Here is a 23,448-nt window from a genome sequence, read left to right on the forward strand (position 1 = left end):
AAAACTTAGCATTCCCCCAAGAACCCATTAGTGTTACCAAAGGCACTAGATTTCCAGACTAGAAAGCTTGTTCAGGGAGTTACGGTATTGTTACTGTATCTGACATGGTTAAATAAGTTGTAGAGGTCTACTTTTTTGCTTTACTCCAACAGAACGTTATAGAGGAACAAGGGGATTTTTGCCTATTATTTTAAAGGTTTTATCTCTGATAGGTGAATGAGATAGAAATAGTCTCAAAGACTGGAGATATCCCAGGTTATACTTATAGGAGCACCAACATCTTTTATTGTTTGTATATCATTTCATGAGACTGTGCAAGATACAAGGACAGGAAAGCTAGGGATGTGCCCTCTGGTAATTTTGTAGTCTAAAATGCTTCCCAAATGTACATATAAATGTTTAATTCTGTGGCTATAGAAAGGTTAAAATTTATACAGAAATGAAGCACATACGTGTTTTATTTACTGACATACTGGATTGGAAGCTATTAAAATGTCTTGTATTTTTTCAGTTTACTAGCCATGGATTATTTAATAATTCTCATTTAAAAGCATAAGTTAATTAGCTGCTTTTTATAACTTATCTGGAAAATTGCAAGTTACCAGTTAAGGCTGTGATATTTCTGTTAATCTGTTAAGTGTTTTATAATAATTTTATTTAAACCATGTATGTTTGAAGTTTTTTAGAGATATGTAATTTGTTTCTTTCTTCAAAATATTACTTATTCAGTGAACCTCTTTAAAACATTTAGTAGGAAACAGATACTGATACTCCTTTATGGTTATACTTTATTAATCTCAACTGCTGTGTTATGTAACATTTCTCATTTTCAAAATGCTAAGATAAAAGCACAGCGTTCCCTGAAGCATTTAATCATTTCTGTGTAGATACTTACAAGAAGATTAAGATTTCGGTTGGAACGTGCACCTGGTGAAACTTCATTAATAGACAGGACTGGCAGAATGTTGAAGATGGAACCCTTAGCTACAGTTGAATCTCTGGAACAGTATCTCTTAAAAATGGTGAGTTTCTGGCAAGGACATGGTGTGAAATAAGCTTTTTGGTTTAGCCCTTTAGAAAAGTGGTTTGGGAATTCCATTTTAGAAAATAATGTTTAGACTATAAAGGGTTTCTTCATAAAGATGTCTATTATAGTTATTTGTACTACTAAAACAGCAAAACCTTAATGCTAATAAGTAAAGGAGTTATCAGTTTGGTAATTATTTCAATTAGTTTGACTGTTATTTGGCTATCATAATATACAGACTGATAAGGGAAAAATGTTTTTGTACAGTATGATTGAGACTTTGTTTTATTCTGTATGTTGAAATAATAGACTAAAGAAGTACTCTGATATTAATAGTGGGGTACTGTGGTTAGGGAATTTTCTAGTTATTTTTCTTTTTCAAATATTTTTAATGAATAGTGATTATTTTAAAAAATCACATTAAAGGGTTAGGAACAAAGTGGGCATTGAACTTCAAAATATCATCGTTAAGGTGTCTTCCATTTTTTTCTTTGGGTAGGTAGCAAAGCAGTGGTACGATTTTGACCGATCTTCATTTGTTTTTGTTCGAAAATTAAGAGAAGGCCAAAATTTTATATTTCGACACCAGCATGATTTTGATGAAAATGGAATCATTTACTGGATTGGAACAAATGCTAAGTAAGTCACTCTATTTAATGTAGATTGAAAATATTCACCCAGAAAAGAAATCTAGGTAGTAGAAACCACTCTGAATATTCTGTCGTTCTAGGAATTTCATCTTTTAGGTTAAATTTAAGACCCCCATCCAAATTTTTCTTTTTATGAAGAAAAGTTGCTTAAATTACTATAGAATTTTTCTTAATATAATTTTATGTTGGAAAAAGGTAATCTGAACAAATGCAATTATTTTAAAAGTGTTAACTGTTAACACTGCCTAAGAGCATTTTCTTTGTTTTTATGTAGAACTGCATATGAATGGGTTAATCCAGCTGCTTATGGACTTGTAGTAGTAACATCATCAGAAGGACGAAATCTACCTTATGGCCGCTTAGAAGACATATTGAGTCGTGACAATTCAGCTTTAAATTGTCATAGCAACGATGATAAGAATGCCTGGTTTGCCATAGATCTGGGTCTCTGGGTGATACCATCAGCATATACACTTCGTCATGCTCGTGGTTATGGAAGGTCTGCACTGAGAAATTGGGTTTTCCAGGTATCCAAAGATGGACAGAACTGGACTTCTTTGTATACCCATGTTGATGACTGCAGTCTCAATGAACCAGGGTTAGTTGAGGAGTCTTTGTAAATTGGAAAACTCAGTAAAGAGTTTTGTTTACTTTTATAACTATATCCTCTAGAGCTCTCTATAAGATACTGAAACAAGATTTTCTTGCTAAAAATATCACTTGATACTGTAATTTAGGTGTTAAAACTTTGAAAAATGACTTTATGAAAATCATCAAATGCTTTAAACTTTAGTAGAAGCTGAACTTATTTTAAAAGACGTTGATACATAGCTATATATGTATGTATATAGCACACTGATAAAAGCAAAAAAAGAAGTAACTTTTAAACTAAAGTACCCATTTATTCACACAATGTATGTGAATGACAACAGTGACTATTGATTTTTCTTATTTTCTGTATCTGTTTTCCTAAATTTTATATATTGATCATCTATGTGCTTTTTAAAGGCAGAAAGTCAACATTATGTTTCTAAAAAATTTAGTTCTAATACAGTTTAATTGTATATTGTGGCACATTTTGAGGAGTAGGTAGAGTGTAGATTACATTGTTTTTGTATTTGATGTATGGAGGTAGCTTCTTAACATGATTAATAGGTAATATTTTCAAGCTTTAAAGTTGCTGTTTTAATATTTCATTTAAAATTTTTCAAAAAATTAAAATCTTTTTTATCATAAAGATATTGTTACTCATAAAATTTCTTATTTCTTTGGATTTTATTAATTATAAATCTTTTAGAGTTATGAGTCAAATTAATCATATACATTTAACATTTCATTTTTCATTTTCTTCTATTTTTCTTCTTTGATTTCTTGATTTTTGTGTAACAAACTGGTGGCTGAACATGAAAGTTACTTTATTTTTCACATAATTTTCTATTACGTAAAAAAGATCTTTGCTACCTTAAATGTATTTTTCATATATTTAAAATATTACGTAATATTTTCCCTAACATTCACAGGTCAACAGCCACCTGGCCTCTTGATCCACCAAAGGATGAGAAACAAGGATGGCGACATGTCAGAATTAAACAGATGGGAAAGAATGCGAGTGGACAGACCCACTATCTCTCACTATCTGGGTTTGAACTTTATGGCACTGTAAATGGAGTATGTGAAGATCAGCTAGGTAAAGAGAGAACAGTAGGTTTTTCTAACTTACTAAAACAATTGCACTTACAGAAAGTGACTTTGACTGTATTTCTCTAATTTCTGCGTAACAGGAAAAGCAGCTAAGGAAGCAGAAGCTAACCTTAGACGACAGAGGCGTCTGGTTCGCTCCCAGGTGCTGAAGTACATGGTCCCAGGGGCTCGTGTGATCAGAGGCCTTGACTGGAAGTGGCGTGATCAGGATGGCAGCCCGCAGGGAGAAGGCACGGTCACAGGGGAACTGCACAATGGTGAGTAGGTGCTTAGCGTTTGTCGTGTAGGAATCGAGTATTTACATAACAAAACATTTTTCTTTTGCTATTTTGTGGTAGTATATAAGTTGAATAAATGTTCCAGGAATAAGAAGAAGAACCCATCTATTGGTTTTATGTTAAAATGGAAAAATCATTTACTTAAATACTGGAAAATTTTTTAATTTTAGGTTTTTGACTCAAAACTTATTGCTAATAATTTGAAGTAATTTTTATTAATAAGTTAGTATGAGGTGAATACCCTAAAAGACATATTTTTCTGCTCCTTTTGTGTCTTTTTTTTAAGTTTATTATTCATAAGTTCCATTGATCTTAATTTCTTATGCTTTTCTTTATCTTGTTAGCCTCACAAGAATCAGGCAAAATTTTTTTGTTCAATTATAAGTCATATATAAGAAAAAGCATTAGTGTTTTTAAGTTGAACATTTTTCAGTAAAGGACAGAACAAAAATTGTAGCGTTTTCATTTATTAGTTAATTATATTTCAAAATGTTTCTCAGTCTACCAGTTTTTCTTTGGGATATTAAACTTTCGTGTTTCATAAGCATTATTTTTTAAAATCTAGTTCATTTCAACTTTTGATTCTGTAGATTTTAAGGAGGTTCATACCCACTTTATGCTATCTATTCCCAGAAGCAACTGTAGTGGCTAGATTTTTTTTCTTATAACTTAAAAAGACTCATTTATTAGTGGATAATTTGCCTAACCAATGGTGGTTCTGATTAATTTTGCCTACCATTTAAAAAAGTAAAATGTTCTTATTGTCAATTTACACCAAATATTGAAAGAGATAATAAGAGTGACAATGCTTAAGAGAATGACTAGCATTTGATATCTTAATTATGTGATAAAATCATCTGTTTACTTAAACTCTTTTTGCTCTTACTACGTTTAAGATTCTGTCCCTGAAATTACCATGCGAAATGCATTTCTGTTTAGTTGTACCCTAATTTCAGATTATCATCATAGCAGGTTTATAGTGAGTGAGCATGTATGCAGCTGCTAAAATTCATAAAAAAACAATAATACTTGAATAATAATAGTTCAGAAATTTCCAGTGTTCTTGTTTTTGCAAATCTTAATGATACTTAGTTAATAGTCTTATTTCCCCTACATTGTTTGACTTTTAAGTGTAAGGTAGTTAGGGATATGTAAGTACTGTGTGTTTTCTTGGTTTGGAGTCAAGTGAAGCAACTGCTTAGGAAAATTAGAATCTTAATTTCAGAATTTAGCATATAAGAAAGGCTTATTTTTGCTGATCTGACAAATGTAGAAAAGTCATACCTTAAAACCATCACGTTGTACAGAGTTCTTAGCTTTCAAATACTTAAGCTAACCATTTTTAATAATGGCTAGTTGTTACTAACTCTCTTTATCTAAAGAAGACTTCGGAGTTTTGTAAATGTCCACTTCTGGATATGTACCCTTTCTGAGTTCTTGTCAGTGATCAGTTGAAACACATTCTGAAGCGTAATTGAATGGTTTACATTTATTAGTTATTTTTCTATTCTGTGTCAAATCTCTTCCCTTTCTAAAGAACCTTTGTGTTGGTAGGAATATCCATTTTGTAGTTTATCAGACAAATATGAGTGCCTGTTACCTAAAGGTACTCTATTAGACTTCAGATACACATTGGTCAACAAAAAAGTATGATCCCATGCTTTCTGGTAAAACAGATAAAACATACAGTTACAGATTTTGATATGTGCTATGAAATAAGTTATCAGTATATTTTGGGACCAGTTAATATGATGCAGTGTAATTTTATTCGGGATTGGGGTATGTTTTTGAACTTTTCCTTTTCTCACACTTTTCCATATTACAGAAGAGATAGTTAAAAGTGATTCTTCAGAGGTTAATTCAGCATACAGAATAAATTGAGGCAATTGAAATCTCATCTAAACTAGATTATGTAGATTTGGGGCAGTCAGTTTCCTCTCAAACAACTTGTGTGCAGATAATTCCCACAGGTAATTTAATATTACTTAAACCCCTCTGAGTTTCATTGTAAACATGTATGAACTTGGCGTGTGTGTGTGTGTGCATGTATGCGTGAGAGAGTGTGTGTGTGTGTGGGTGAAGTACTTTTAACGTTTTTAAAAACTATATTTATGTGCTTTTTTTCCCCCTGAAGTAATTAGCTTATAACACTAAAATAAGATGGTAAAATTTATATTAATTTTATTTCTAATAGGCAATTTATTTTGTTTTTGGAAGTTAATTACCATTTTTTAAAAAGAAGTATTGTTTTCCAAGTATAAGTAAATATAGATTTAATATTATGCTCACTAGTTTTTTTCATGTTGTTAGCTTTATCATATAGGTTCTATCTCATAAAAGAGCTTAGCATACTTCTAAAATTTTGGTTTTAGAATTTTGTGCTTATTCAAATTTATTAATTTTAATCATAAGAGAACCAAGTAACCACTGAACTTTGAGAACACAACCGAAATGCTAACTTAGTGTTATTTGAGCTAGTGGCTTAGAATTTCTACAGTGATAAATGAATATTTTGTCCGTCAATTATAGGATTTAGCCCAAACTTAGAAATTAATGGTTAAGCCAGCACTTTTTTCTATAAACATTTGACCACATGATCATATTTAGTAACTAAAAAAGCTTTTACTTAGATTTCATGTATACTTGCTGAAGTTGCAATAGTTTACCATTTTTATCCATCTTTTTACAGTTTTTAACAGTTCTTCCCCTTGAAAGATACTCCAGTAGTTATAAACATGACCCTTATATTGTTTTTAAATATTAACAAACAGTTCAGAAATAAGAGAAACAGAAGGATTCAAGTTTAATTGGCAGACCTTAGATGACTAGAAATTCAGAGAAGTACAGCACTGATGAAAAGCTGATCCCATATTGTGGAGCTACTGTCTGACACGCTCCTATCTGCTTTCTGCTGGGTCTCACAAACTCCTGTCCCTTTCCAGGCTGGATTGATGTCACCTGGGATGCTGGTGGCTCAAACTCTTACCGTATGGGCGCAGAAGGAAAATTTGACCTCAAGCTTGCACCAGGGTACGACCCTGATACAGTGGCATCACCCAAACCTGTTTCATCCACTGTTTCAGGCACAACGCAATCATGGAGCAGCTTGGTGAAAAACAACTGTCCAGACAAGACATCTGCTGCTGCAGGCTCCTCAAGTAGAAAAGGAAGCAGCAGTTCTGTGTGTAGCGTGGCCAGTAGCAGCGACATCAGCTTGGGTTCGACCAAAACGGAACGGAGATCAGAAATTGTAATGGAACACAGTATAGTTTCAGGAGCTGATGTCCATGAACCAATTGTTGTTCTTTCATCTGCTGAAAACGTCCCTCAAACAGAAGTAGGGTCATCTTCCAGTGCAAGTACCAGCACCTTAACAGCGGAGACGGGAAGTGAAAATGCTGAAAGAAAGTTAGGCCCTGATAGTTCTGCTCGTGCTCCTGGGGAGTCTAGTGCAATATCCATGGGAATTGTTAGTGTTAGCTCTCCTGATGTTAGTTCAGTCTCTGAGTTAACTAATAAAGAAGCCGCTTCACAACGGCCCCTTAGCTCTTCAGCAAGTAACAGACTGTCCGTGAGTTCTTTGTTGGCTGCCGGGGCCCCCATGAGCTCTAGTGCAAGCGTACCTAACCTGTCCTCAAGAGAAACATCTAGCTTGGAGAGTTTTGTAAGGAGAGTGGCAAACATAGCACGGACTAATGCCACCAACAACATGAATCTAAGCCGAAGCAGCAGTGATAACAACACTAATACTTTGGGGAGGAATGTGATGAGCACAGCAAGTAAGTGAGCTTTTCATTATAGAACCCAATGCTTTTTCCACTCTGAGGGATGCAAAGCAGGATTTGTTCAGTGGATTCTGGCTCTAGTCTTTAACCAGATCATTAAACCCTCTTATGTACAACTGTGTCACGTTTAGCACTTCAGGAATATAAGATTAAGTTCTATAGAATTGTGACATTTTAAGAATTCTGATCAGGACCTGATAAAGAACCTCTTATTCTAATTCTGAAGAAGAAAATAACACATTTCTGTTTTTCACTCCTCTGATTGTCAAGTATAATTACAAGAGGAAATAGATGGCTATTAACTATCATCAGAGTCAGTCGAAATCAGAACATAATACTGGCATAACTTTTACTTAGGTCCTGAATTGATATTAGCTTATGAAAATTTTTAATTCTAATTAAAGCTACCAATGGGTCAAAGTAATTCCCTTGGAAAATACCATTGGGAGTAATTTCAGTGCCTGTTTCACTTATTTTAAAAGCTAGGCTTAACATTCTAAAAAATAATAATGCTATAAAAACAATTTCTAGTTGGATTTCAGTTGGGTTCCCAAAGTTGTTGCTTTTCAGCCTTTTAATAATCAGTGTTTCATGACCGCATTCTTTTTTCTAAATATACAATGTAGTTTTTCTAAGGTTTACACAGTCCTCCCTTTTTTGTACTAATTTGCTTCCTTTTTATCCTTAGCTTCTCCTCTTATGGGTGCTCAGAGTTTCCCTAATTTGACCACACCCGGTACTACATCGACAGTGACTATGTCAACATCCAGTGTTACTAGCAGCAGCAATGTAGCTACGGCAACAACAGTTTTATCAGTTGGTCAGTCTTTAAGTAATACTTTAACCACCAGCCTCACATCAACCTCCAGTGAGAGTGACACAGGTCAGGAAGCAGAATATTCCTTATATGGTAAGTTACAGTATAAAATACTTAGATATTTATATGATGATGTTTTTAATCACATTTTTCTCCTGGAGTGTTTTACATTTTCGATTAGAAAAGGATTATTCTCTCATAAATATGGCAGCTTTATATGTGATGAAAAAACTCAAAGTGATATGAAGAACTGTTAAGTTATCTGGTTGTAAATAGACATCTAGGAACTTCTGTGTCATCCTTTTCTTGGCCTTTTGTTACTAGTGAAGTTTTATTAGAAGAACCGTAATAATTTGACATCTTTATTAGAAAAGACGTGTGAATTGTAAATTGATAATTCTTTGTACACTCTAACGTTAAGAGGAGAAATACTCCTGTGTGTCTCGCATTCTTTCAGTACCTCCTGCTTCACTTTGCAGCTCTGTCCTCCAAGTGTGTGTAAAGTTCTCCCCCAGTTCTGACACTCCCTGCCTACCTGGAGATAGTATGAGATCCCCCAGGTTAGTCTCAGTTCTCCAACACTGCCCACCCCTCACCTTTGCCCCTTTAGTCACTAATCACAAATCCAGATCGTTATCTGTGCTCATCACTGGCTGTCTGTAAACTGGAAGTTTCCACAACCCCCTCTTTGGGTTAGATTAATTTGCTGGAGTGGCTCACAGGACTCAGAGAAACATTTTATGTGCTGGGTTACTGGTTTTTCATAAAAAGGATATTTAGGGGATACTCTGATAGTCCAGTGGTTAGGACTCTATGCTTCCACTGCTGTGGGGCCGGAGTTCCATCCCTGGATTGGGAACAAGATCCCATAAGATGCTCGATCTGGCCAAAAAAAGAAGAGGAGAAGAATATATAACTCAGGAACAGGCAGATGGAAGAGATGCACACGGCAAAATCTGGGAGGTCCCAAGCACAGGACCTTTCGTCCCCGTGGAGTTTAGGAGCCATCCTGGCCTGTCATTGTGTTCATGTCTACCAGCCTGGAAGCTTTCTGAACCCCCAACCTTTCAGGGCTTTTATTTTTTGCAGACGCCATGATTTAGGCACCAATGATTCAATTACCAGCCATTGGTGACCCAGTCTCCAGCTCCTCTCCCCGGAGGTCTAAGGGGCGAGATCAAAGTTCCAGTCCTCTGATTATGGTTGGTTCCACTAACAAGCAGCCCCATCCTTAGGTTACCTAAGGGCTTTCTAAAAGCCTCCTCATTAAAACAACTCCAGTTATAGATAACAAACGACACCACTATTGCTCTTATCTCAGGAAATTCCAAGAGTTTAAGAAACTCAGTATATGGAACAGAGATGAAGACTGAATTTTCCTTATTATAAACCACCTTATCACAACAGTTATCAGAGTCTTCTGGAAATTATTCTTTATTTAGGAAATATTTGAAATATTCAGATGAATTAGTTCTTGCTTAGAAGGTTTTATAGTTATATTATTGAAGGTCCTGTGGTATGTAGTCAGTGATTCAATTAAAATGTTTCTAATCATCATATTAGAATGGTAAAATTTTTTATAGAAGGGAAATGTTGAGGCAAATAAAAATCATCTAGTCCCTACCATTGTTGTCATTTGATACATATCATTTGATGTGTCTGTTCTTTAAGAAAAAAGAAATTCTATCCTTTCTGGACAGCTCTTTTCACTGTAAAAATATTTTAATATACTTCAGTGAGTTTCTACAACACAGAATGGCTGCCAGATATTCCTCTGACTGTATGATCATTATTTAATATTGATTGGATATTTAAGTTACAGTTTTTCATTACCATCAGCATTGTTATGAGTAAGCATCCTTTGTATTTTGTGTATTTCTTTAGGGTAAATTCCTAAAAGAGTAATTGTTGAATTTCCTTCCAAAAAGGTTGTACTCCCATCATTATTGTTTTAGATTACCCTTTATCACAATCCTTGATCACCTGTTCTTTTTTCAAAATTACTTTTGTTAATTTCAAATATAAAAAGTTATATGAGGATATATTTTATTTAAGTACTATCTTGTGTATGCATCATTTTAATATGTTTTCATTTTTTTTTAAGAATGTGGTCTCTCATATTCCAAGCTAAGAATTGGATCCGATGATCTATGATTTTAGGAAAAGCATTATATTTCTGTTAACCACTTTATCTGTTACATATGTATGTAGCAGAATGACGATGATAATTACACCAAAGTGTCATAAATTCACCAGAAGCATTTCTACTTTGGTTTTCCTCATGGAGGGCTTCTGCTTCTCCCTATTACTATGTTAACTTTAAGCTTTAGGTCTGTTAATAAATCATGTGAAGGTTAAGAAAGTTGTAGGTATACTAATGGGAAAGAATATTAAGGAGTCAGGGCTACTGACTGCCTTTTAAAAACTATTCTTTGGTGATTAAAATTTCTTTTTCTGCATTTCTAAAACTGGAGGATTCTTTGACAGTGCTGTTGTATGAAGGATCAGAGTGACATCTGCATTATAAAATTATTTCTAAATATGCAAACTTTCACTGTGTTATGTTTTGAGGGACATGATTTGATTGTGTAATATAATCAAATGTATGAAATACGGAGTTTTTTTTAATGTATTTATTATCCTTGTGAAGTGAAAATGTTAGTCGCTTAGTTGTGTTCGCCTCTTTGCGACCCTATGGACTGTAGCCCACCAGGCTCCTCTGTCCATGGAATTCTCTAGGCAAGAATACTGGAGTCGGTAGCCATTCCCTACTTCAGGGGATCATCCCAACCCAGGGATCAAACTCATGTCTCCTACATTGCAGGCAGATTCTTTACCATCTGAGCCACCAGTGAAGCCTTATATAATATCCTTATACTAGGATAAAAAAGGGAAGATGAGTAAAACCACTGATTCAGTGAATTGTGACACATGAAAAATGGACTTTATGTACCTACATATTTTTTCCTTTAAGAAATAAACCTAAAGTGGAATTGATTTATTTTGTGTACTGCCACATCACATTCATGAGAACCATTACCTAAAATGCAGGATGGCACTTTCCATGTTTGTTGTTGTTTAGTCACTAAGTTGTGTCTGACTCTTGCCACCTCCATGGACTGTAGCCTTTCAAGCTCCTCTGTCCATGGGAATTCCTAGTGTAGAATACTAGAGTAGGTTGCCATTTCCTTCCCTGGGGGATCTTTCCGACCCAAGAGTTGAACCCGTGTCTCCTGCATTGCAGGCGGATTCTTTTACTGCTAAGCCAACAGGTTATGGGTAATATATTTCATCAACTTTAAGATGCTATTAATTATAAGATTATTTTATGTCATTAAGGAAAAAATGTTGCCAATTTAGCTGTGAATATTCTGAAATCAGCATGTATCTTATAAGCAGTGGCACGTCATAGTAAAAGGCATTGAATTTTTAGTCTTGTATAATTGTTAGACATAAAAAATTGTATTTGGTTCATCAACCCGTAAATGCAAGTTCCTACTAAATAATTATAAATTGTTTTTTGGATATTCTTTTGTAATATATGTACTGCCTTCTTATCCATAGAAGTTTTTTGTTTTTTTAATTCCAGATGCAATAAAAAAACTCTTGTTTTAGTCCCATTATTCCTCTTCTTATTTTCAGTTCCTGTGGAGAACAGCTTCTCACCATCTTCATTATGTGGGGCAGTGTAAATCTTCACTGAAGGATGGAGGGGAGAGAGCCTAACAAGGAGGGAGGCAAAAGGGATTAAAGTTTATTTTTATGTGCTAGATAATTTAGACAATATATAAAGCTGTACCTAACATCATTCCCTAGTAAATAGGCGTTATCTTTAAGCGGTCATTATCATGAAGCAGTTTCTCCAGTCACATAGGTAAATTAATTCTCTCTGATCAACTTAAATTCTCTTCTTTCCCCTTTCACAGTTTATGTATTCATTTGTTTACTTTTTAAATGACTCTCCCCTGTAAGCTTCATGGGGGCTCAAACCATGTCTATCTTGTTTACAACTATGTGTACCTAGTGCCTAATGCATTTCTTGGCACATAGTAGGCACTCAGACAGATACGGCTTGACACAGCAAATGATTCCAAAGTGTTCTCTTTCAACCATTGTGTTTCCACTGACTTATACAGAGAATGTAATAGGGCTCCTTTTATTTTTTAACATACCGCATATTGTTGACCTTTTTAAAAAATGATTTTGTGGATATGGATTTAGTTTATTACCATCCTTTATCCCATGTCATTTTCTGCCATGCTTGGGACTATTTACTGTTGTTACTAGTCCTTTGTGTGTGGTGGTAGGAGAAGAGTGACATCACTGAATGTGGCCTTTATGCCTGAACCTTTTGAATTTTACCTGTGTGTTATAAAACGGATCCACAAAGGTACTCTGGTATGCTTTGTTAATTGTGTTAAGAGGAAGATTGTTGGTTTTGTTTTCTAGATTTCCTTGATAGCTGCCGTGCCAGTACTCTGTTAGCTGAGCTAGATGATGATGAGGACTTGCCAGAGCCAGACGAGGAAGATGATGAAAATGAAGATGACAATCAGGAGGACCAAGAATACGAGGAGGTTATGGTAGTGAGAGAGTCCCCCATTTTCTTAACTAAGATATGATGTTGATAATTGAAATGAAGAAAAGAAAAGCAATGTTCTAGTTAAACTTTGAAGCAAGAAAATAGAGCACCAGTGTGAAAGATGTGCTGATGTTTTTATAGGTTTAAAAATGTGAAGAACTGGAGTAATCCTAAATAATACAATTTTCAGGACTTCCGGCAATTCAGCAGTTAGGATACAGGGCCCAGGTTTGATCCCTGGTTGGAGAACTAAGATCCTACATGCCATGTGGCATGGACCAAAAAAAAGCTATGCTTAGAATTTTCTGGTATCTGCTGTTTTGCAGACAGTATCTGTATTATCTCATGAGTCCTTACACAGACCTATGAGATAGAGACATAGAAAACATAATTTGCTCTAATTAATCAGAGTTGAGTAGGAAAGTAGGACCCAAGCTTGGGCAGTATGATCCAGAACCGCTAGTGTTTGTTAACTATGATTGTCTTAAAATTGAACTTTTGCCTGAAAATGCCTTTTATTTTAAACTCATGTATAATTTTAATTTCCTTTTATAAAATGTTAGAATATTAAAGCATTTTTTCCTAAGTTGGGTTTTAGTGGGGTGGAGAACTCCCAAGAAATGCTTTTGTTTACCTTTCTTGGAAAATATATAGAGCATGGGCACGTTTCTTCTGAATGTTAGTATATGATGTATGATGAATTAAAAGCTTTTCTATAAATGGCTAATGAAGTTTTCTAATGACAGTTTTGATAACATAGTTCAGGTGAAGGCTGAAGAGGGATATATATGAGTCACGTAATTCAACATGTCTCTTTCCATTTTCTGCATCAGATCCTGAGACGCCCGTCCCTACAGCGCCGCGCTGGCTCCCGCTCTGATGTAACACACCATGCTGTCACCTCACAGCTACCACAGGTCCCAGCTGGGGCGGGGAGCCGACCTATTGGGGAGCAGGTAATGTCTTCATGTCTGCCTTCCTGCAGTGTTTTTCCCTTTCACAGTAAAGCACTGGCTGAAATGTCTAGGAAAATCTACAGAGCGGGCAGGGTGAGGGCAGGAAGCAACCAGAGTTAACAGAAGGACACTTGCCCAACTACTTGGGTTCCATATACCAGGTAAAGTCCATGATTGCTCTCCCGTAATGCAGACAGGGTTTTCTTACTTGAAACACCCCGCCTTGGCATTTTTTTGGTAGTAAACATATATTAAAATCAGTTCAGTTCAGTCACTTAGTCATGTCCAACTCTTTGCAACCTCATGGACTGCAGCACGCCAGGCCTCCCTGTGCATCACCAACTCCTGGAGTTTACTCAGACTCATGTCCATTGAGTTGGTGATGCCATCCAACCATCTCATCCTCTCTCGTCCCCTTCTCCTCCTGCCTTCAATCTTTCCCAGAATCAGGGTCTTTTCAAATGAGTCAGCTCTTCCCATCAGGTGGCCAAAGTATTGGAGTTTCAGCTTCAACATCAGTCGTTCCAATGAACACTCAGGACTGATTTCCTTTGGATGGACTGGTTGGATCTCCTTGCAGTCCAAGGGACTCTGAAGAACCTTCTCCAACACCACAGTTCAAAGCATCAATTCTTCGGCACTCAGCTTTCTTTATAGTCCAACTCTCACATCCTGACTACTGGAAAAACCATAGCCTTGACTAGATGGACCTTTGTTGGCAAAGTAATATCTCTGCTTTTTAATGTGCTGTCTAGTTGGTCATAACTTTTCTTCCAAGGAGCAAGCATCTTTTAATTTCATGGCTGCAGTCACCATCTGCAGTGATTTTGGAGCCTCCCCGCAAAGAAAGTCTGCCACTGTTTCCCCTGTTTCTCCCATCTATTTGCCATGAAGTGATGGGACCAGATGACATGATCTTAGTTTTCTGAATGTTGATAAGCCAACCTTTTCACTCTACTCTTTCACTTTCATCAAAAGCCTCTTTAGTTCTTCACTTTTTGCCATAAGGCTGGTGTCATCTGCATATCTGAGGTTATTGATATTTCTCCCAGCAATTTTGATTCTAGCTTGTGCTTCATCCAGCCCAGCATTTCTCATGATGTACTCTGCGTTTAAGTTAAATAAGCAGGGTGACAGTATACAGCCTTGACGTACTCCTTTTCCTATTTGGAACCAGTCTGTTGTTCCATGTCCAGTTCTAACTGTTGCTTCCTGACCTGCATACAGGTTTCTCAAGAGGCAGGTCAGGTCATCTGGTATTCCCATCTCTTGAAGAATTTTCCACAATTGGTTGTGATCCACACAGTCAAAGATTTTGATGTAGTCAAGAAAGCTGAAGTAGATGTTTTTCTGGAATTCTCCTGCTTTTTCCATGATCCAGCAGATATTAGCAATTTGATGTCTGGTTCCTCTGCCTTTTCTAAAACCAGCTTGAACATCTGGAAGTTCACGGTTCATGTATCGTTGAAACCTGGCTTGGAGAATTTTGAGCGTTACTTTGCTAGCGTGTGAGATGAGTGCAATTATGTGGTAGTTTGAGCATTCTTTGGCTTTGCCTTTCTTAGGGATTAGAATGAAAACTGACCTTTTCCAGTCCTGTGGCCACTGCTGAGTTTTCCAAATTCGCTGACATTTGAGTGCAGCACTTTCACGGCATCATCTTTCAGGATTTGAAATAGCTCAACTGGAATTCCATTACCTCCACTAGCTTTGTTCATAGTGATGCTTTCTAAGGCCCACTTGACTTCACATTCCAGGATGTCTGGGTCTAGGTGAGTGATCACACCATCATGATTTTCTGGGTCGTGAAGATCTTTTTTGTATAGTTCTTCTGTGAATTCTTGCCACCTCTTCTTAATATCTTCTGCTTCTGTTAGGTCCATACCATTTCTATCCTTTATTGAGCCTATCTTTGCATGAAATGTTCCCTTGATATCTCTAATTTTCTTGAAGAGCTCTCTAGTCTTTCCCATTCTATTAACCTTTGCCCTGCTTTATTCTGTACTCCAAGGCCAAATTTGCCTGTTACTCCAGGTGTTTCTTGACTTTCTACTTTTGCATTCCAGTCCCCTATAATGAAAAGGACATCTTTTTTGGGTGTTAATTCTAGAAGGTCTTGTAGGCCTTCATAGAACTGTTCAACTTCAGTTTCTTCAGCATTACTGGTTGGGGCATAGACTTGGATTACAGTGATATTGAATAGTTTGCCTTGGAAACGAACAGAGATCATTCGGTCATTTTTGAGATTGCATCCAAGTACTGCATTTTGGACCCTTTTGTTGACTGTGATGGCTACTCCATTTCTTCTAAGGGATTCTTGCCCACAGTAGTAGATATAATGGTCATCTGAGTTAAATTCACCCATCCCAGTCCATTTTAGTTTGCTGATGCCTATAATTTCGAAGTTCATTCTTGCCATCTCCTGTTTGATTACTTTCAATTTGCCTTGATTCATGGACCTAACATTCCAGGTTCCTATGCAGTATTGCTCTTGACAGCATGGTTAATAGCTATTTTCTAAGATTTGTAGTTTTCACAGTAGAGTAATAGAAGTATTAGCCTATTAGCTAACATTTATCTTTAATTATGTACTAGGCACTGCTTATGTATATTAACTAATTCAGTGCTTTCAACAACCCTTTTAAGTTATTATCAGTCCCAGTTTTCAGATGAAATGATTACTAAAGATCACACGTAGAAGTTTTAGATCCCAGATAAAACTGGTTTTAGACCTATCAAATGTCAGTTTGATCTGCTGTAAAGGTTCATCTCAATTAAGTGTTATTAGGGGGCTAAATGTGTACATATAAGTATTTACATAATTATTCTTTAAAAATTATTACATCAGACATTTATAATATTTATAATTCATTGAATTTTTTCTTGATAAAATTAATAAAAGCAAAGAAGAGTAGAAAAATGGTCCTTAAAAAAACTTTTATTATGGAATTTTTTAAACATGCTAGAGGTAGAAAGAATATTGCAGTGAATCCCCAAGAACTCATCATTTGACAAGTCAACACTTTGTCGAACTTGAACTACTTGCCCCAAAGTAATTTAAATCAGCTTCAAGTGCTGTATCTGTTTTGTATGTAATTTGGTTTACACTTTTTTTTAAAGCGTATTTAAAAATAATTATATGTTCAGAATGAGTTGCAGAGACTTAAAAGTTTTGTGTGCCCTTTGTCCAGTTTGTTCCAGTGGTTACATCTTACATAATTACAGTATCAAAACCAGGAAGTTGACCCAGTGTGTGTGTATGGTTCTTTATCATATTATCACATACGTAAATCTGTGCAACCAGTAAAGCTGCTTTTTGTTTTTTAAGAAAATATTCATGTGTACTATCAAAAGTGTGAATAAGGTCTGATTTACAAAAGCGTAAGGCTTCTTACAATTTCCTTTGTCTTTTCCAATATTTTTGAGAACTTTTTAGAAGAAGCTGTTAAACCCAATTCATAAAACCTTTGTTTATAAACATTTTTTCCAAAACCTACTTACTTTTGATAAATCATTAAGAAATGTGTATATATCTATACATGTTTGTGTTGGCTTATTTTGTGCTTAAGAAATATAGCTGAATAAGGACATAAAATACCTATAGAGATAAGTATTCAACATATACCTTATTTTATAAATAGCATACCACTGTTGCAATAATGAAGAGTTTTATAATGTTCATCTGTACGTGCAATTTTATCTTAATAGGAAGAGGAAGAGTACGAAACTAAAGGGGGACGCCGGAGAACATGGGATGATGATTACGTACTCAAGCGGCAGTTTTCAGCTTTGGTTCCTGCTTTTGATCCTAGACCTGGTCGAACTAACGTCCAGCAGACAACTGATCTAGAAATTCCACCCCCAGGTATAAGATATTTTATCTTTTGTGATTTAATTTTAATAGATTCCAGATTAAGTAGCAAGTACTATATAGTTTAAAAGGTAAGATACTACTTGTATATACAGATTATAAATAACAGGTTTTAGGAAAAACTATATATCAGCCACAAATCCTTAAAAAATACAGATTTTTTTTTTAAAGGAACAAAATACAGTTATTTTATTGTGTTTTTTCAATTTTTATTGGAATACAGTTGCTTTTCAGTGCTGTGTTAGTTTCTGCTGTACAGTGAAGTGAATCAGCTGCACATATACACATGTCCTCTTGTTTTAGGATTTCCTTCCCACTTAGAGCACCACATAGCATTGAATATAGTTTATATTTTATTGAAGTGTAGTTGATTTACAATGTTGTGCTATTTTCTGTTGTATAGGAAAGTGATTCAGTTATACATATATGTATTCTTTCTCATATTCTCTGCATTATGGCTATTTACAGGATATTGAGTATAGTTCCCTGTGCTATGCAGTAGGATCTTGTTTATTTTATATATAGTAGTTTATATCTGCTAACCCCAATCTCCTAAATTATCCCTTCCCCACTGCCTTTCCCGTTTGATAATTATAAGTTTGTTTTCTGTATCTGTGAATCTGTTTCTGTTTCATAAATAAGTTCATTTGTATCATCTTTTAGGTTACACATTTAAGTGATATCATATGGTATTTGTCTTTCTCTGACTTATTTCACTTATTTGTCTTTCTCTAACATACTGTATTTAGTATGTTCATATCTAGATTCATCCATGTTGCTGTAAATGGTGTTATTTAACTCTTTTTATTGATAATAAAATATCTATATTATTAATAAATATTTATAAATATAACTTAATAAACATTAATGATTAATAAATATTGATTTATTAATAATTTTTATGTATTTAAGTCTAGTTCATTTTATATATACACACACACACACACACCACCTCTTCTTTATCCATTTCATCTGTTGTTAGACATTTAGGTTGCTTCCGTGTCTCAACTATTAAATTACAGTGTTTTGAAAATACATGTTTAAAGTAAGACCTCATTTAAAGGTAGATAGTTTGTATTCTGTTTTCTACTAGATTAAAATTGTTAACCATTACTCCCATTCGGCTTTTCTTTGAAACGCCATGTAGTGGCTTCAGTTACGGCCTCTGGAGTCAGTCAGCCTGAGTGGAAGCTCCATCTCTTACAGCTCTGTCTGGATGTGGTAGGCCCCGTGCACTCCACTGCCCTCCCGCACCCCGAAGGCTGTATAGGTCCTGACCTCTAGAATCTGTGACTGTCACCTTAACGTGAGAAAAGACTTGGGAGATGTGATTAAGAATCTTGAGATGGGGAAATTATCGATTTTCGGATGGGCCCGATGTAATCACAAGTGTCCTCATGAGAGAGACAAGAGGGTCAAAGTCAGCAAGCAGCAATCATAGTGTTGAGGGGACATGAGCCAAGGAAGATGGGAGGCCTCTGGATGCTAGAAAAAGCAAGGAAATGGATTCTTCGCTGGAGCCTCCAAAAGAATCAAAGCCTTACCAGCCCATTTTAGATTTCTTACCTCTAGAATTGTAAGATAATACATTTGTGTTGTTTTAAACCACTCAGTTTGTGGTCATTTGTTACAGCAGCAATAGGAAACTAACATACTGGGCAAAGCCCTACCCTGTACAAGCCTGACTTTCCTCATCTGTTATATGGGGAAAATAGTAGTCCTAGTTTGACCATGTAGTTAAAAGGATTAAATGAGGTAAAATATAGAAAGTGCCTAGCATGGTACCTGACGTGTGTCTCAATAAATGTCAGCTATTGCAATCAATATATTATCCTTCAAGAAGACTTAAATGTTAGTGTGGAATGTACTTTTTACTTGATAGAAAGATACTTATGTTAAATGTGAAAGTATGTACACTTTATAGTATAACGTGTGGTATGTGATGTAGTAGTATGGTGAGAAAGAGTATGAATAAAGATGTCTCAAATAGGAAAATCTATTCTAGGGAGTACAAATAGGAACAGATTTTTGATAGAGCTCTTTAGCAATGTATTTTGTATTTTTACTGCTACAAATTGGTATCATAGAAGTATTCACTGTATACAGAGATGATTATAGAAGTATTTTTAAAAACTTGGAGATGACCTTCATTATGTTTTGAGAATGGAATTGTTTCAGTTAAAGTACAATGGAATATCATGCAGTGAATAAAACAATACCTTATAACACTGTATCATGATATGAGGAAAAGATTCCTGAGATTTAAAAAGAGAGTACATCACTAAATAATTATGAACCTAATTGTCTTTGTGTGTACTTCATAACACGTTCAGTATACATAAAAAGTTGACAGGTCTTTAACTGAGTATGTGATTTTCTCTGGATGTAAGATTATTAATAATTTTAGAGTTTTCTCATTTATAAAAATAAAATTTTCTGAAATACTCATTTAGTTGTCATGTATATCATAATAAAAACAAGAGATTCATATCATATGCATAAATTCTACTCTAGTACCCTTTAAGTAGCATGGGTATATTCTTCTCATTGTTTTAAATTAAAAAAAAAAAATTGAAAGCAAGAGAATCTTAAGTAGCTGATCTCTTTAACTTATTTATGTAAGAAGGGCTTAGATTTCATGTGACCTGTCTCCTGATGGCACAGTACTTTTTCTGGACTGCTTGTTTTAATGTTTTTCACATCTTCTGTATTTTTAGGAACACCTCATTCAGAGCTTTTGGAAGAAGTTGAATGTACTCCATCACCTCGATTGGCCCTCACTTTAAAAGTAACAGGTCTTGGAACAACTCGTGAAGTTGAATTACCACTCACTAATTTCAGATCAACCATCTTTTACTATGTACAGAAATTGCTTCAGTTGTCATGTAATGGCAATGTGAAATCAGATAAACTTAGGCGTATTTGGGAGCCAACATACACGTAAGAAATTTTAACTTAATATTTTAAGTAGATGTTTTCATAGTACATAAGCCAAGTATTGTATTTTCTGTATTTTGTAATTTAAGAACAGAAAAGATTAAGTTCTCTGAGTTTATAAGAATAGATAAGAATATTTCTGACTCCTGGTATATAAAGGTTAAAGCTTACAACTGGAAGGAACTTTAGACTTATTCCTTATGTAATGATTGTTGAACTCTTTGACTGGGATTGTGTATGAAATAGTAAATATTTTCTGTATTTGGAGTCTCTTAGTTAAGCATACCTCTCTTTGTTAATTCATTTATCTGTTCAACAAATAATTGTCAATGACTTTGGGTAAAATTTATGTAACATTTTAGTACTTTGTTTTCTAATCTGTAAAATGAGAGTAGTTGTGAAGAATCCATAAATAATATATATAAAGTAGATTCAGTACTCTCTGGGATGCAGAGGGTGCTCAGTAAGTATTACTTATCATAATATTTATTATGTAGTAATATAAATTTTTATAGCTTAATATTAAACTATTATAATCATCCTGCATGACTTTATTTTTCTTAGTTTCTATATCTGAAGTTCTGTTAACATCATTGATAATCTTACATAATGTTCAATAAAGTAATCTAGGTCTTTCTAGACAGAAACAGAAGGTCAGAACAGAACAGAGACAGAACAGAAGGTCATCATGGCATACTCTTCCTTCAGTTTTAATTGGAATAATTAAAGTTTAAAATTTGATCTCAACTACCTTACATGAACATAAGGGCTCTTGGTCCTTTTTACTCTTATCCATCTAGATACAAACACATCTCATTTTTATAATATGTGAAAGCTATAATACAAGATATAGCATATTCATTTCTTTAAAAGTTCCATGCTTGATATATGTTTTCTTCTCAATAATGCTAAATTTATAAGCCACAACTTTTTCAGGAATATGATTTCTGCTATTTTCCCAATTTAACAGACTAATATTTTTTCTTAATATGCTTGATCTTAGTCAAAAGGCAGAGAAGTAATACATTTTTTCTTAATAAATTCTCCGAGTTCAGTGTTTAAGCATATAGTGACCTCATCATATGTTTTTAAAGAATTGAAGCCTTATTGGAAATAACACAAATCATTTGATTTATGAATTAACTTGAATAATATTTTCATGTTTAGAATTATGTACAGAGAAATGAAGGATTCTGACAAAGAAAAGGAAAATGGAAAAATGGTAAGTATTTTTAGGAAATGGATCTTTATTCTTGTCTACTTAGTAAAAGAAAAGCAAACAAAAACTAACACTGTGTTTCAGTTGAACAATTGAGGGAGAAATCATCAACATGGGATTCTTCAGATTAGCTTAAATGCATGATCTTGAAGCCACCTTATGAAATGCATGTGAAATAGCATAGACTTTATAATCAGGAAAGGCCAACATTTGGTTTTTCCTATTGTAGGGTTGTTGGTCTATAGAGCATGTGGAACAGTACCTTGGCACTGATGAATTACCAAAGAATGACTTGATAACCTACCTGCAGAAGAATGCAGACGCCGCTTTCCTGCGCCACTGGAAATTAACTGGCACTAATAAAAGTATTAGGAAAAACAGAAATTGTTCTCAGCTCATAGCTGCATATAAGGTATATATTGGCATCAAGACACTGTTTTGATTGGGAATGGCTTTGTGCTTTGTTTGCAGCTTTTTAAGTATTCTTGCAGAAGAGCAGTTCGTTGGGACATACTAAAAAATGAGGTTGAATTAACATTGTTAATATGCCAATGTTAAAATTTCAAATTTGGTTTGTGGCATAGGATCTAAATACATAGTTTTAACTGTGGCTTTCAGTAGTTATATTTTGAGAATTTTATTGGTTTAGAACACTTTAAGCCTTGACTTGGGTGATACTGTTTTTATTTTAAAAGAAAGCAGTTTTTTTTTTTGTAAGAATTCGAGCTTTTTCACATTAATACTAACAGGATGATATATTGTTTTTCTTAAAAATGATTAATGGCTGGTTTTCCTGTTTCTCTAGGATTTTTGTGAGCATGGAACAAAGTCTGGGTTAAACCAGGGGGCCATTTCTACTCTTCAAAGTAGTGATATTCTTAATTTGACAAAAGAACAACCTCAGGCCAAGGCAGGCAATGGGCAGAATTCTTGTGGCGTGGAAGACGTCCTTCAGCTCCTGCGTATTCTGTATATAGTTGCAAGTGACCCTTACTCAAGAATATCCCAGGAAGGTCTGTAAGAATCCTTGTTTCATTTCTGTGGCATTTAAGCAAATAAGTCAGGTTATATTTTTATTAATTCTATTACTTTTACAGAAGGTGATGAGCAGCCTCAGTTTACTTTTCCACCAGATGAATTCACTAGCAAAAAAATCACAACAAAAATTTTGCAGCAAATTGAGGTAATAAAACCAGATAGTTGAACTCTTGAATCTGTTGGACTTACCTCTCCTTCCTTTTCTTCCTCCCACCATTTCGCCTGTTAAGAATCGACTCTCTTTTGTCTTTTTTAACAATAGGACTTTGTTATTTGTTAATTTGTAGGAACCATTGGCATTGGCAAGTGGAGCTCTGCCAGACTGGTGTGAACAGTTAACCAGCAAGTGTCCTTTTCTAATACCATTTGAAACTAGGCAGCTTTATTTCACATGTACAGCGTTTGGTGCATCAAGGTAGGAAGTGTGTCTTTTTATATTTTTGGAATAAATGTCTTTTTTAATGTTTTATATAAGCTTAAAATGTACTTATACTTTGTATCAAGACTGATGCAGAGAATATATTGGTTTCTTGTAAAGAATTGTCAATATTTGGGAATTCCCTGATGGTCCAATGGTTTGGACTCCA

The 23,448-nt window shown here is 34.8% G+C and overlaps 2 protein-coding genes across 6 annotated transcripts in view; one reads left to right on the plus strand and one right to left on the minus strand.

The window, feature by feature from the left end:
* Positions 1-23,448, plus strand: part of HECTD1 (HECT domain E3 ubiquitin protein ligase 1) — a 73,389-nt gene that overhangs the window by 41,879 nt on the left and 8,062 nt on the right. The window contains exons 20-35 of one of the 5 annotated variants that reach the window (XM_020876784.2): positions 888-1,022; positions 1,527-1,666; positions 1,952-2,275; positions 3,198-3,364; positions 3,459-3,635; positions 6,599-7,435; positions 8,130-8,351; positions 12,708-12,841; positions 13,674-13,796; positions 17,505-17,661; positions 20,385-20,607; positions 21,772-21,826; positions 22,053-22,235; positions 22,629-22,836; positions 22,921-23,006; positions 23,149-23,276. In XM_020876784.2, the coding sequence (XP_020732443.1) occupies positions 888-1,022; positions 1,527-1,666; positions 1,952-2,275; positions 3,198-3,364; positions 3,459-3,635; positions 6,599-7,435; positions 8,130-8,351; positions 12,708-12,841; positions 13,674-13,796; positions 17,505-17,661; positions 20,385-20,607; positions 21,772-21,826; positions 22,053-22,235; positions 22,629-22,836; positions 22,921-23,006; positions 23,149-23,276 (3,299 nt within the window). The remainder of the gene's footprint in view (positions 1-887; positions 1,023-1,526; positions 1,667-1,951; positions 2,276-3,197; positions 3,365-3,458; positions 3,636-6,598; positions 7,436-8,129; positions 8,352-12,707; positions 12,842-13,673; positions 13,797-17,504; positions 17,662-20,384; positions 20,608-21,771; positions 21,827-22,052; positions 22,236-22,628; positions 22,837-22,920; positions 23,007-23,148; positions 23,277-23,448) is intronic. The other 4 variants (XM_020876786.2, XM_020876787.2, XM_020876788.2 and 1 more) reach the window with 4 other exon arrangements.
* Positions 6,259-23,448, minus strand: part of AP4S1 (adaptor related protein complex 4 subunit sigma 1) — a 71,006-nt gene continuing 53,816 nt past the window's right edge. Inside the window, exon 6 of the mRNA XM_070478064.1 lies at positions 6,259-11,980. The gene's annotated coding sequence lies outside the window, so the exon portion shown is untranslated. The remainder of the gene's footprint in view (positions 11,981-23,448) is intronic.

The sequence above is a fragment of the Odocoileus virginianus genome, chromosome 16 (assembly GCF_023699985.2).
Source record: "Odocoileus virginianus isolate 20LAN1187 ecotype Illinois chromosome 16, Ovbor_1.2, whole genome shotgun sequence".
NCBI classification, from domain to species: Eukaryota; Metazoa; Chordata; class Mammalia; order Artiodactyla; family Cervidae; genus Odocoileus; species Odocoileus virginianus.